The 14,157-nt window shown below is 43.5% G+C and overlaps 4 protein-coding genes across 4 annotated transcripts; all 4 read left to right on the top strand.

Moving 5' to 3' along the window:
- Nucleotides 1-1,674: 1,674 nt before the first annotated feature.
- LOC131284629 (angiopoietin-2-like) lies at nucleotides 1,675-4,330 on the top strand. The gene is made up of 5 exons (XM_058313493.1): nucleotides 1,675-1,686; nucleotides 2,249-2,568; nucleotides 2,629-3,732; nucleotides 3,793-4,053; nucleotides 4,138-4,330. Exons 1-5 carry the CDS (start codon nucleotides 1,675-1,677, stop codon nucleotides 4,328-4,330), a joined length of 1,890 nt encoding a protein of 629 aa, XP_058169476.1.
- Nucleotides 4,331-4,648: 318 nt separating this feature from the next.
- Nucleotides 4,649-8,414, top strand: LOC131283981 (T-complex protein 1 subunit eta). Its single transcript, XM_058312830.1, has 4 exons — nucleotides 4,649-4,781; nucleotides 5,140-6,358; nucleotides 6,439-6,627; nucleotides 7,938-8,414. The coding sequence occupies exons 1-4, from the start codon at nucleotides 4,779-4,781 to the stop codon at nucleotides 8,156-8,158; spliced, it is 1,632 nt and encodes a 543-aa protein (XP_058168813.1). The 5' UTR covers nucleotides 4,649-4,778; the 3' UTR covers nucleotides 8,159-8,414.
- A 987-nt stretch (nucleotides 8,415-9,401) lies between these two features.
- On the top strand, nucleotides 9,402-11,294 carry LOC131284628 (uncharacterized). Its single transcript, XM_058313492.1, has 3 exons — nucleotides 9,402-9,963; nucleotides 10,000-10,768; nucleotides 10,832-11,294. Exons 1-3 carry the CDS (start codon nucleotides 9,402-9,404, stop codon nucleotides 11,292-11,294), a joined length of 1,794 nt encoding a protein of 597 aa, XP_058169475.1.
- Nucleotides 11,295-12,123: 829 nt separating this feature from the next.
- LOC131284627 (uncharacterized) lies at nucleotides 12,124-13,961 on the top strand. The gene is made up of 2 exons (XM_058313491.1): nucleotides 12,124-13,463; nucleotides 13,532-13,961. Exons 1-2 carry the CDS (start codon nucleotides 12,124-12,126, stop codon nucleotides 13,959-13,961), a joined length of 1,770 nt encoding a protein of 589 aa, XP_058169474.1.
- The last annotated feature ends 196 nt before the right edge of the window (nucleotides 13,962-14,157 follow it).

The raw sequence follows: 14,157 nt of genomic DNA, 5'->3' as shown, positions 1-14,157 counted from the left end.
CAGAATATTTCCAAAGAAGATCAGTCTCTAAAACTCAAAAAAAAATATTTTTTATAAAAAAATTATTGAGCGGTCCTTTGGGGATGTTCCAATCCGAATATTCCCAAAGAAGATCAGTCTCTAAAATAAAAAAAAAAAATTTTATAAAAAAATATTGAGTGGTCCTTCGGGGATTTTCTGATCAGAATATTCCAAAAGAAGATCAATCTTTAAAACTCAAAAGAAAAACATTTTTTTTATATAAAATATAGAGTGGTCCTTTGGGGATGTTCCAATCAGAATATTCCCAAAGAAGACCAGTCTGTAAAATAAAAAAAAACTGCAAAATTATTCAGTGGTCCATCAATTGCATATCTTTGGGGGTGTTCCGATATGCCTTCCAAATGTCTGAGAAAAAGGTGTGCTAGAAAGAGTGCATTGCAATGCATTTCTAAAGCTACATTTGGTGAAAAGAGGCAGCTATTACCAAATTACCGGCGGCAGTTACGGCTTCAACGGCAAAGATTCCCATAATCAATGAACATCTTCCCGTATGCCGAGGCAATGGATGATCTTGCTACTATGTAGCAAAACCAAGAAACAAGACGCCCGAAGCTTCATTAACCCTTTAACCGATTACATTTGAGTATTCCAAACTAAAAAAAAAGATAAAAAAAAGAAAAAAATAAAAATACTCATGTCCCAGGAGTTTTCTTAGTGGGTAGGAATCCCACACTACCCATTCTCTTAGGAGAATGGGTGTCTTGATCGGGGATAACACTTGCCCTCCCGAGCCAGAAGATCTTTCTCCTGGTAAAATAACAAAAAAGAAAAAAAAAACGATTTCTCTCTTTTCAGAACCGGAACCAGCGCGTTGTATCGAATGAATAGATGAAAACATCCCTAGATGAATGTATGGAAGCTCCTTATGAAAACAAACTTTTCCTCGACATGTTTAGTTCGATTCACTTTCTATATGTGTATAAGATGCAACACTAGTCAATTCGCGATACGAGCATTTGGTGGATTTCAGTGGATTAAATTGGTTCGAATGTTGCCATCCTCTCTTCCAGTGGTTGAATTTGATTTATCTATTGTTGGGAGCCACAGTGTGGAGCATCATTAAGTTCACTCACTGGTGACAGTCGACTGGCGAACCCTCCATGGGGTGAGCTGGAGTTCGTCGGTAGTAGTAGTATATATGTTTTATATAGCCTTTGAGCCGGGAGGCCTCTTTCACCTCTGAGTTCGTTGGTAGGCTCCCATGAAGGTGCCCGGTTGACATAAATTTAAATTTTTGCTGGCATCATGTAGTTCCAGCAAGAGTCCCAGCAATCTGCCATGGAAAAATTTGCTGTAACTACATTACAGCTGCAAAAAGTTTGAATTTTTGTCAAGTGGGGGTGTCTTCTACCTCGACCGTTGGCCAGGACGGTATCGCTTTTCGGCACACGCAACGTTTTAGCTGTTAATCGATTCTAATTAATGTAATTGTATTATTTTAGAATAAAGAACACGAATACAAAACATTCAAACGATCAGACGATCACACGATCACATTGCACGATCAGAATGTTGTCAAGTTCAAACCCGTTCTTTAGCGAAGAAAGACGTTCAGCAGCACAGACGGCATGAATCGCTTTGCCAGAAATCAGTGCATCTTTGGACGCCACAGACGTCGGTTGTGTGTTCAAGATGAAGTTCATGGTAAGAACAGCTAAGAAGCCGATGGACCCTCATACTTAGCGTTGGAATAGTGCGATGGATGTGCTCAGCTCAAGGACGGTCAGATAAGCGTGGCCTAAGATCCGTATGTGCCAAATTTAGACATATACTCTCCAAGTGCTCCTATAGTTTTATTATGCCGATCCATCAACATAAAAGCAGATTCAAGTGGGAAATGGAAATTTCTCTTCCACTGAGTGATCGTAAACCATCGAATGTCGATTAACGGTTGATGGTGCTATTTTTAAACCATAATATCAGGAAAACCAATCGTGGCGGATTCGTTGCGGAACTTTCGTTTGGTGATAGTGATAAAGCGGCTAAGTACAGTCATGCGTTGCGTATGAATTACCGAAATGTGCGTGGGCGCTTGCTTGTAAACAAACGGCCGTATAACGCGGAAACCACGTGCGCCTTTTGAGCAGAAAGATGGTTTTCAGATTGGGAGTGATGTATTGCTCTAGTCAATTCCGAATCTATTCTCCTTTATTCATGCGTCGTAATTTCAGTTAAACTGTGTTGCTATTTTCTCTTTTATTTGCAGCCCATTCCTCCAATACTAGTTGTGATTCTGATTGCCGTTGTGGGTCTTCAGGCTGAGGAGTTAAAACATGAAGCAACACCGGCACAGGACATCCGGCTACTGCTGGAAGAAGTGAAATCTCATTTGAATCGGTTCAATTCACATTACCTCATCAATCTGGAGCAGCGAATCGTATCGGTGCTTACCACGATGACAAGCTTAGATTCAAATGTGAAAACGCTGCAGGAGAAATCGCAAATTTGGGACGTTTTCCAGCATCATATTGGGGCATGGAGTGAACATATCAAATCGGTTGATAACAAGCTTGATATCTTGAAGAAGTAACTTTCGATTTCCTTTACCATTACGACTTTTCTTACCAACCCCTTTTTAAATTTTAGAACCCACGAAACCCCTTCCGCAGCGCTAGAGACGAGACTTTCAAATCTCGACTTTAAGGTTCAGCACATTTTTGAGAAGGTCGATACGATTAACGAAAAATTACACGACATCACTAAAACGGTGTACGCTCTGTCCAGCAGCAGCAGCAGCGCAGTACACAGGGGGCGTCGAAACGAGCGCATGGACGCGACCGAGCAGGCTACGATTCTTACAAAAATTGGCAATCTTCAAAAGCAAATCAATCGTATCGAAAGCAACGGAAACAATAACAACTGCCCAAACAAAAGCAACGGCCAAGGAAGCGGAAATCGTGGTACCAGTAGTTCAAAAATTCGGAAAGATGTTTCCGACTCTGACGAAGAAATAGATGACTTTCTAGATAAGCTCACAGCAAAGAAACTTCGTGAGCTGGTTGCAAACCGAAAAAACTGTCGATCGATGGAAATGCTGACCGGCATGATGCGATCGGTGGAAGATCGTACCGTGCGCATTTATGATCTTGAAGCTTTGCAGTTTGAGCAAATTCTTTCCTGTTGTCAGCGTACGAACAATGAAGTTACGACATTTACGAACAGTGCAGACATTCTACTGAAGCGTATCGAGCATTTAGTGCTAGATGTTGATCGTAAGATTGAAAAACGTAACAATCAGCAGTGCAGCAAGGACCCATCACCGACATTACCCGACCATCAGTCGAAGGTGAAATTCAACAATACTCTGGAAGAATCGCTGGATATTTCAACCCAGGTAGATCTGGGAAGTGGAAGTGATGAATCAACCGGCGACGATAATGTTATAACAAGTGCATCCATCGATCAACACGAGGAAATTGATTTCCATCATCCGGATAAAGATGGATGCCATCAGCTTTTGAAACGAGTCGATGGCGTGTACACCTTCGCTGTTGTGGAACTTAATGAAGCTAGACGCGACTTTAACAGAAGATTCTGCCAGTTTGCAACGGAAGGATCGGCCTGGACAGTTGTTCAATGCCGTAATTGGTACGATTTGCAGGAGAACTTTAATCGCTCGTGGAATGAATATAAACACGGCTTTGGTGATTTGGGTTATGAATTTTGGTTCGGTAATGATTTTATTCATAGGTTAGTTAACTCATCCAGCTGTGATGTTTCCAAACCTAACGTTAATTTGTCTTGTTTCAGATTGAGCTATGATGATAATGTTGAACTAAGGATTGAATTGGAGGATTTTGATGGGCACAGAGCGTATGCCCAGTATGGGACATTTAGGATGGAGTCGGAAAAATTCAACTACAACTTGATGGTGTCCGACTATCGTGGGAATGCTTCTGATGCCCTTTCGTACCACAACGATCAAGATTTCAGCACATATGACCGGCCGAATGATAAATCTGATACCTTTCCCTGCGCTCTCACGTTTGGCAGCGGTTGGTGGTTTAACAGGTGCTAGCACAAACGATTTAATTTATACAACGAAAACTGATGTAGATAAATTTGAATATTTTTTTTCTTTTTGTTTGCTTTCAGTTGTGCCGAGTCTAATCTAAATGGTAAATATTACCTCGAAAACCCTCGTGCCCATAAGTCTACCGGCATTTTGTGGGAAACCTGGCTCGGAGACTATTCGCTGAAATCGGTCAAAATGATGATACGCCCCAAAGATGTATGGAATAAGGACGATGAGGTATCATCAGATGCCGAAACCCCGCAGGATCCATAGTTATGGTTTTGAAAACATACATTACCTTTTTTTTACACCATATATGCACTATATTCCCAATGAATAAAACTATAATCACACTTTACACACGTAGTTTAAACCTTTTTTTTAAATAAACACGAATTGCATAACTGTTGTTTTAAATTCTATAAACGCTCGAGGTAAGCGTTTCGAAATTCAGTAGAAACGCTTCGTGATTTTCATGCTCACAGTACACCGTTTTGTGATGCTCATTGCGACCAGTTTATTGTTCCAATAAACTCTGCAAAGACGAAGCCTATGTGAGCGTTAAAAGTGACGTTTTGTACCTTGTGCGATGATTTAGTCGATCACGTTCACGAGGTGCACTTCTGAAAGTAGAATTTCTGTAATTTTCCGGATCAGAAATTCTGTCATAGGTACCTAATTTCATCCTTTTGTCGGTACAATCTGCTAACTCCTGTCCAAAATGGTAAGTGTTGTAGTTTGTTATGGTACAACGATTGAAATATACCGCTGTACAAAGCAATTGGAAACCATTTGTTTACCGGCTTGTTTCGCCGACATGCCTTTCCTTATATAGTGGTAAAGCTAGGGTTAATTATGATCTAGTGCTGTGTTGTAAAGTGTTTAGGCTTTAAGCAATGGTTCAACGATGTTTTTGTTGGTGAAATCCATCGTTAATTGAGAAGATTTTACACTTCTCGAAACATCTTCGATGCCGACTCCCACATGAACATACACACACACACAACCATGACACTTCTGGTAACACGAGTTCGGAAACGCCATGATTCACCAGCGCCGGTTACTTTTTCTCATTTTTTAAGGTGCAACCGCAAATCATTCTGCTGAAGGAAGGTACGGACACTTCCCAGGGTAAGCCGCAGCTCGTCTCGAACATCAATGCCTGCCAAACGATCGTCGATGCTGTCCGTACGACGCTGGGCCCCCGCGGCATGGATAAACTGATTGTGGATAGTAAAGGAAAGGCCACCATCTCCAACGATGGTGCCACGATCATGAAGCTGCTCGACATTGTGCACCCGGCAGCGAAGACGCTGGTCGATATTGCTAAATCGCAGGATGCCGAGGTGGGTGATGGAACCACTAGCGTTGTGCTGCTGGCCGGCGAGTTCCTCAAACAGCTAAAGCCGTTCGTCGAGGAGGGTGTGCATCCGCGCATCATCATCAAGGCGGTTCGCAAGGCACTGAACCTCTGCGTCGCTCAGATCAACGAGCTGGCCTTCAAGATCGAAAAGCACGACAGTGAGAAACACCGTGCGCTGCTGGAGAAATGTGCGGCAACGGCATTAAATTCGAAGCTTATCCATCAGCAGAAGGAGTTCTTCTCCAAGATGGTCGTCGACACGGTCACAACGCTGGACGTGCTGCTTCCGTTGAACATGATCGGTATCAAAAAAGTGACCGGTGGAGCGCTGGAGGAATCTCTGCTGATCGAAGGCGTTGCCTTCAAGAAAACGTTCGCCTACGCCGGATTCGAGATGCAGCCAAAGAGCTACGACAACGTAAAGATTGCGCTGCTGAACATCGAGCTGGAGCTGAAGGCCGAACGCGATAACGCCGAAGTGCGCGTGGACAATGTGGCCGAGTACCAAAAGGTGGTGGATGCTGAGTGGCAAATTCTGTACGACAAGCTGGCCAAAATCCATCAGTCCGGTGCGCAGGTGGTTCTGTCCAAGCTGCCCATCGGCGACGTGGCTACACAGTACTTTGCCGATCGGGATATGTTCTGCGCTGGCCGTGTTCCCGATGAGGATCTTAAGCGGACCCAAAAGGCGTGCGGTGGTGCCGTGATGACGACAGTGCAGGATATCAGCGAAAAGGTGCTTGGTAACTGCGCCCACTTCGAGGAGCGACAGATTGGAAGCGAACGTTTCAACCTGTTCCAAGGCTGCCCGAACGCTAAGACGTGCACGATTATCCTGCGTGGCGGTGCCGAACAGTTCCTGGAGGAAACGGAGCGTTCGCTACATGACGCGATCATGATCGTGCGCCGTACGATCCGCAATGATTCCGTTGTTGCAGGTAGTTTATATTTCATCATCAAGCCGTTCTTCTATTGTGACATTCTAATTTCTTCTGATAATTCCTTTTACTACTCGCAGGTGGTGGTGCAATTGAAATGGAGTTGTCCAAAATGTTGCGCAACTACTCACGTACCATTGCCGGAAAGGAGCAGTTGCTGATTGGCGCAATGGCCAAAGCGCTGGAAGTTATTCCACGTCAGCTGTGCGATAATGCTGGCTTCGATGCAACAAACATCCTCAACAAACTTCGCCAGAAGCATGCCCAGGGTAAGTGATGTAGTTCTAATATTGTCCTTAGTGTAGTAAAACATATTTTCGTAAACAAAATTATTTTACTTTTATATTTCTCAAAACCTATTCGCTATTTCGCTGATTTTCGTTTAAGTTAACTCGCAATTTTCAAATGAACTTTACAATGCTGTCATTTGAAGTAGTTCCGTTTGACTCTGGACATTTTGCCGATCTCTCAGTCACATTCTGGGTTCGTTTATAACAAACTAATTTCACTTCTGTCATAAATAATGTGGCATTTCATTTTTGGAAATTCATCGATTCGGGTTTTTGCGTAGCTTATGGTTTCGGCCATATGTGGTGGTGCTTTGAGATATTAGAATATCGAATTTTTCAAACCACCAACTGTATTTTATGACTTTAAATATTTGCAAAGCCTTTCAGAGACACATTAAGTAAGTCTGGATTATAAATAGTATGCTTCATTTTTAACGCGGAGGGTCCGCTACAGCCGAGCGGTAGCGCCGGTGAGAAAATCGGCCCATGAGCGCCGGGGCTCACATCCTCGACGGCGTGGGTTCGAATCCCAACCGAGACCGGACCCTCCCCTGTACGAAAGAGACTGACGTACACATAAAGTAAAAAGTCTCGTAGATTCTTAAAGGGCAGGCATGACCAGCATGGTCGTTACTTCAAGAAGAATAAGCTTCATTATTTGGGTTGGAATACGGCCGCCGCAAATTGTTATTATTCAGATTGGAAATTTAACTCACGGACATTTAACATATTGTTGTAGTACAATGTTCCGTCGTAAAAATGACATATTTGGCATACCTTAGAAGTGCCTTCAATCCGGCTTAAAGGCTCTAAAAAGTAAAATGAACAATTTCAGTACAAATATGCACTTGGTCAAAGTGATCTTGACTTAGACTCTTTGGGATCTTGAGGTCATGTTATGCCAAAACAAAAAAACTCTGATTCGTACTTTTACTATTTAGTATCGAAATCATACAAACGCAGTTCGAGCAACCAAATCTTTCGTTTCGTATTTGGCGGACACAGGCTTCCAAATCATTTATCGGTGTAAAATATCTTATGACGTGCTAGTTTATAAGTCCAACAATTTATTGAAATAATGAATTTATATTCTCGAAAAAAGGGCACCAGGAAAACCATTTTAGTTGAAAATTAATGCTTGTACTAAAAAAACAAGTTACGGATTGAAGAATTTCCTACAGATAAAAGTCATATGAATTGTTTCGTTGGTGCGTTGCAAGTTTTACATCATATATTTGTCTATTAGTGCTCCAATCTTTCCGCACTAACATTTATTTTCTTTTTGGTAGGTTGTCAATGGTACGGAGTGGATATTATGAAAGAACACATTGCCGATAACTTTGAAGCATTTGTCTGGGAACCGTCCGTCATCAAAATCAACGCGCTGACGGCCGCTTGCGAGGCTACGTGCATGATTCTGTCGGTGGACGAAACGATCAAAAGTCCCCAGTCCGGTGGCGGCGAGGCACCGCAGCCCCCAATGGGCCGTGGAATGGGTCGTCCATTCTAAGGCTGTTCCTCGTACACTAAGACACACATACACACATACTCTCGTTTGTTCACGCTTCCCACGTGTCTGTCATGTTCATTTTTCACACGTATTACCCCTTACTAACGGGCACCCAACATTCGTCTCAGAGAAGAAAGCACGCAGTTTGCGTATTCCTAAGTTCACCTTTCACTAACAGCGCAAATCGAAACCGTATGCCTTTTCTTAAGCTAACGCTCTCATTAAGTGAATAAAAAAAAACGAGCGCAAATACTTACCAAACATATCTACCAATGTTTCTTTGCGAATTTGTAGAAAGAAAATCGTAATTTTAAATGCCTCACTAATCTTCGAAACTTTTAGACTGAAGGCGTAATTGTTGTTATGTTTCTAATTGTTTAATAATTGTTTGATGATTGGATTGGGTGATAATTGGTTCATGTTTTTTGATCAAGCTCAATGTAGAGTGTGTTCGTTGAAATTATCGATTCGAGCCACCTTACTCGCGTACCCTGGCTTTTAATGTCAACTTGCAAAATCTGGTCAAAATTGTCCTCTATTATGTCATTATTGTAAGAAATCTGTTGGTGGGCTTTTTCACTTTTTAAATAATGAATCTATCTATGGGTGGATACAACTGAAAAGAATGTATCTTCAAAAAAAATCTTACCGATCTTTTAACCGCAGCTCATAAGTATAAATTAAATGTTGTTCAAACATTGCTTATTCTGATAATTTTTTATTTAAATGTCTTTTTAGCATATACATTATGAAAATTGAACTATGAAAACACTTGAGATATGATTGTTTACACTAATGGTACAACTTGAAACACTCAGTATCTATTCAATATTTTATGTTACACATGAATTTCAAATTAAATTAACATTGTTTACTAGCAGTATTTCAAATTAAGCAATGTTTCAATCTAATAACTAAATCTCCTTTATGAACAAGTGCAAGTGATTAATCATCTGTTTTTTTTTCTCAATAACTTATTGAGCAAATCAACATTGCAACAATCTAAAGAACTTGCGTTTTTGTGCTTCTGTTGGCAAAATGTGTAACGTTAGTACACATGTGTATAACATGCCCAGAGTGTTAGTGTTTGCTTTAGCTTTTTAAAGCAGAAGTCGCAGGAACATTGTGTGAATAGAATCATAATGTACTTTTTACAATTATTTATTTTGACGAAGCCACTAGGCGTATATAAAATGAGGAAAACCTCGCTCAACATCACTCTCTTCTGTGCACGATGCACAGGATGTGGTTGATTGTGGGGATCTTCATCCGTAGTTCCGTTTGTGATATCGTTTTACCGCCAAATCCAAACATCAGTCGGTCCGACTACTTACTGGTGCCTCTAGCAAGACACTATCGGATGTCCAATTTGGCGGTTAATTTCTGTTTGGAAAACGATGTTCGATTGTTGAGTAGCAGCGAGGAACTGGATACCATCAACGCACTGCTGCACGGACACATGGACTGGATGGTGGTTACAGTGCACTATTCCACCCAGTGCGGCCAGATGCGCTTCTTCCAGAATGTCTTTCTGGCCGCCACCTACCGGTCGCTCGAGGAGATGGTTTCGAGCATGGACTACGAGTGCTACGACGCGTCCGGATTCTACATCGTCACCGTTGCTGAGCGAACGCTAAACGAGAGCAGCATAGTGCAAGTGTTCGGAACATTATGGAAGTATCGTATCATCAACGTAGTGTTTATTGCCCCGCTATCGGGGGACAACTACCAGGCGTATAGTTTTGATCCATACCAGGACAACTTTTGCGGGTCCATCCAACTGGTACGGATCGATCGGTATGCTGGTAATCGATGGCAAATGTTGAGTCACTGGTTTCGAGATTCGATGCGAAACTTCGACGGATGTCCGCTAAGGATTGGCACGTTCGAGGCCAAACCGTTCTCGATGGTCCAGCAAAGGGGCGGAAAGACTGTGTACTATGGGTTGGAAGTGGACATTATGAAAGCGATTGCCAGCAGGCTCAATTTTTCATTCGAGTTCGTCTCCCCACCGGGAAGGGTGAAATGGGGTGTTCTAAAGCCTGGCAACAGCACCGGCCTGATGGGAATGATTCTACGAGCTGAAGTAGATTTTGGTTTTGGCGCTGTCGGCCACAGTCCCTACAGAAGCCAGATGTTGCGGTCCAGCTACCCGGGAGTTATCACGCAAATGATCATGGCTATCCCTCCGAGGAGGCCTTACACTTCCTTCGAAAAGCTGTTCCAACCGTTCACGCCCTCAGCTTGGACGTTGATTGTGGTTTGCTATTCGGTTCTATGCGGACTCTCGGTGCTTATGTGTTATGGTAGGAGGCATTCATCCCTCGAGCGCATGCCGCAAATGTTTTACACCTTCTGGATTATACTGCTGGGGGGTCCTGGGGGTAACGTCCGTAGACATAGTACAAGAATATATATAATCAGTTTGTTGCTCAATGCATTCGTCGTGCGTAACCTCTACCAGTCGGCGCTCTTTCGGTACCTAAAGTCCTCGGATTTAGCGTCATCGAAGCTGCATACCTATGACGATATAAATGCTGCTGGTCTGTATTATTACATGTACCCGACTACCCGTATATTCTTCATGGACAATCCTTGGGTACAGACCAGGTGAGCCACGTCAATAAAGCACCTCCAACATATGAGAAGATGTACTTAATTCACTTTTTACAGAATTCGCACTTTGGACGACGAAGAACTGAACTGGGATGAAGTGATGTATAATATTTCGCAGCATAGATTACCAGGCGTTCTGACACTACCATTGGAGAGCATATCGTACTACGTTAAATATCATGGGCAACGAGGTATGGTTTACGTTGGCAAGGACACCGGAATAAGCTTCTACATCGGGTTCCACTTTCCACGAATGTCGGCACTGAAGGAACCGTTTGATCGGCTGCTCCACCGGTTCTACGACGCCGGGCTTATCGTACACTGGAAGCGCAGCTTTCGGGACAATCCGAATACCTGGGTTCACAAAAACGAGGATAAAGATAATGTACCCACACCACTTCACCTTCATCAACTGTCCGGGGGGTTTTACTTGTGGGCATTCTGTACGTTGCTGGCAATAGGCGTTTTCTTTACGGAAGTAGTCCTGTTCAAGATCAACTCAGCTCAGCCTCGCAATTAATTTGTTAGGATAACGAAACAATCATCATACCATTTTTTTAATAACGCGGTGAATGCGGTTAATATGATAAGAGATGTGGGTAATTTAGTAAGAGAAGCAAAAAACAAATAAAGCATTAAAACTCCCATTTCATTGAATGATAGGACACATGTATATTACAGGAAGGTACATGTTTTGAGTTGGATGTTCATCATCTCAGTATTTTAAACCCGTTAAAAGGACTTTGTTTGAATTGTTTTTTTTTTTCATGGGGTTTTTGTATATCGATAGATTAAATTACTTTGATTTAAAAGACATGCTATTCCCAAAGATAGACGCACTACTTGTGTTATGCTCGTTATCACATTCATCGTCATTAAATAACATTCAGATTCAGTTAATTTTGAATTAATATTTATTCAATTTCTCGGGCAAAGTTGAAATCGTGACTCGTAAATAAAGAATGAACAGGCTAAACTAAGCTCGCTGGTTTAACTTTACCGACGACCCTCTATTGTACCAAAAGATGCGATCATAATTTCCAATTGATTCGACATCGTACCGTTTTGCTCAGTCGGAACTCTCGGTACAAGCAATGGGTGGGTTGCAATGTGGACAAATACTAGTCGGTGAGTAGATCCGCCGGTAAACGATGTTTGCTAATCATGGGCTGTGTAAACTTATACCGAGTTTAATGTACAGGTATAAGGGGTATGATGTATTAAAAAAGAGACCCAAGGATAGTTTGAGTTCTGCAGCGGATCCAAAGCCATTGAAAATATTTATAAAATTGAGGCACAATTACGCAAGTTCATCAATGAAACTTTTTTCGTTGGTACTTGCGCTAGCCATGCTGCAAAGTACTACTGCAGGCCTTTTGAATCTTTTTACTGAAAAGCTTTATGTTACCGATGTGGAGTATTTGAGTGCACCGTTGAACAGTTTTTTCCGCCATCCTCAAAGTTCGGTGCATTTTCAAATAAGTGAAAGTAATTCTTCGGTGAATGATAAAACGCTGTTGCACACCGTCGGTGAGATTCTGCGCTCGAATAACGAATGGCTGGTTTCGACCTCAGGTGAACGGGATGGCAACTCCGTTTCGTACTACAACGTTCTGCTTGCCGATAACTATGACTTGCTGGAGGCCCTTCTCCGAAGCTTAACTCACGAGCATTACGACTCGTCGGGGCGAAGCTTGCTTGTAGTTACGCGCGGTAGTCACTTGAAGTCGATTCAAACGATTATGGTTACTCTCTGGGAACTGCGGATGGTTAACGCAGTGTTAATTGTGCAAAGTTCCGGAGAAGCATACACCTACGATCCGTACTCGATTGGAGCGTGTGAGATGAATGAACCGATCCTGCTGGATCACTTCCAAGACGGTCGCTGGTCGAACCTGTCCGTGTGGTATCCGGAACGGTTGAGAAACTTTAACGGTTGCCCGGTGAAGACAGGCACGTTCACGGCGAAACCGTTTTCCATGGTACGCAAAACGGCATCCGACGATCTCGAGCGCTTTGGGCTGGAAGTTACGGTTGTGGAAAACGTTGCTAGACACTTCAATTTCTCGATCGAGTACCGTACACCGAGTGGAAGCGTCAAATGGGGCCTGGCTCGGGCGTCCAACAGCACCGGCATGATGGGTATGATCCAGCGCGGCGAGGTCGAGTTCGGGTTCGGCTGTCTTGGGATGAATGTGTTTCGAAATCGGTACCTAAAGATGGGTACACCCAGCTTTCTTACACAGCTCACCATGGCCGTACCGCCGGACAAGCCGTACACATCGCTGGAAAAACTTTTCCAACCGTTCTCGCTGCCGGCATGGCTGTGCATCGTGCTGTGCTATGCAATCTTCGCCCTGCTGACGATGCTGATCTTCGACTCGAAGCTGGTGAAACCACCGGAGCGCTTCCCCAATGCGGGTTATAACGTATGGGTGCAGCTAATGGGAGGTCCCACCACGTGCATGTTACGCCAGAACACCAGCAGGATGATCATCATAGGCTTCGTCCTGAATGCGCTTGTGGTACGCACAATGTATCAGGCGGCCATGTTCGAGCGTCTTCAGGCCCCGACGAAGTTGGGCACGCGGTTGAACACCTTTCAGGACATCAACGATGCAAAGCTGTCCTACTACATGTACATCACCACCTCGTTTTACTATCTGGACAATGCCCTGCTAAAAGACAGGTATGTGCCGTACACTTAGGTCTGGAACGGATCTATCCTAAATAACGTCCCCTTTCCTCTAATCGCAGAATCCGTATTCTGAAGGACGAGAACAAGGACTGGGATGAAATCATGCTCGACATATCGCAACACAAACTACCCGGCGTGTTCGTCATTCCGCTCGATTGCATCGAGTACTACGTGAAAAACTTTGGCCACCGGGGTTTGGTGTTCGTCGGCAAGCACACCGGCATCAACTATAACATGGGCCTGTACTACACGAAGCGGTCGCCCTTTGCCGTGCCGTTCAACGAGATAATCGGCCGGTTTCAGGCGGCGGGACTGATGCACTCGTGGAAGGAACAGTTTCGCGATAACCGTTACTGGACAAGTGTAAAGAGTCAACCGGAACCGGAGAGTCTCCAGTGGCGGCAAGTTTGCGGTTGCTTCTACCTGTGGGGCCTGCTGCTCGTCTTCTCACTGGCGGCGTTGTTTGGCGAGATAACGATGAGACAATGAGCGAATGAAAGTTTAACGAGCGATGGAATGTGGCCACTAAGTGGCAAACACATCAAGTTTTTCTTCGCCGAAGTCTACCGTGCACGGAACACACCTACGAGCACAAACGCACGGTAAACCGTTTAGCCCAAATTACATTCTACGGAGGAAAATAATGATTTGAACATAGTACATCGCAATTGGCAAGGTTACACCT

The sequence above is a fragment of the Anopheles ziemanni genome, chromosome 3 (assembly GCF_943734765.1).
Source record: "Anopheles ziemanni chromosome 3, idAnoZiCoDA_A2_x.2, whole genome shotgun sequence".
Classification (NCBI taxonomy): domain Eukaryota; kingdom Metazoa; phylum Arthropoda; class Insecta; order Diptera; family Culicidae; genus Anopheles; species Anopheles ziemanni.
Note: the sequence above shows the minus strand (reverse complement) of the source record. Positions and strands in the feature narration are given on the sequence as shown.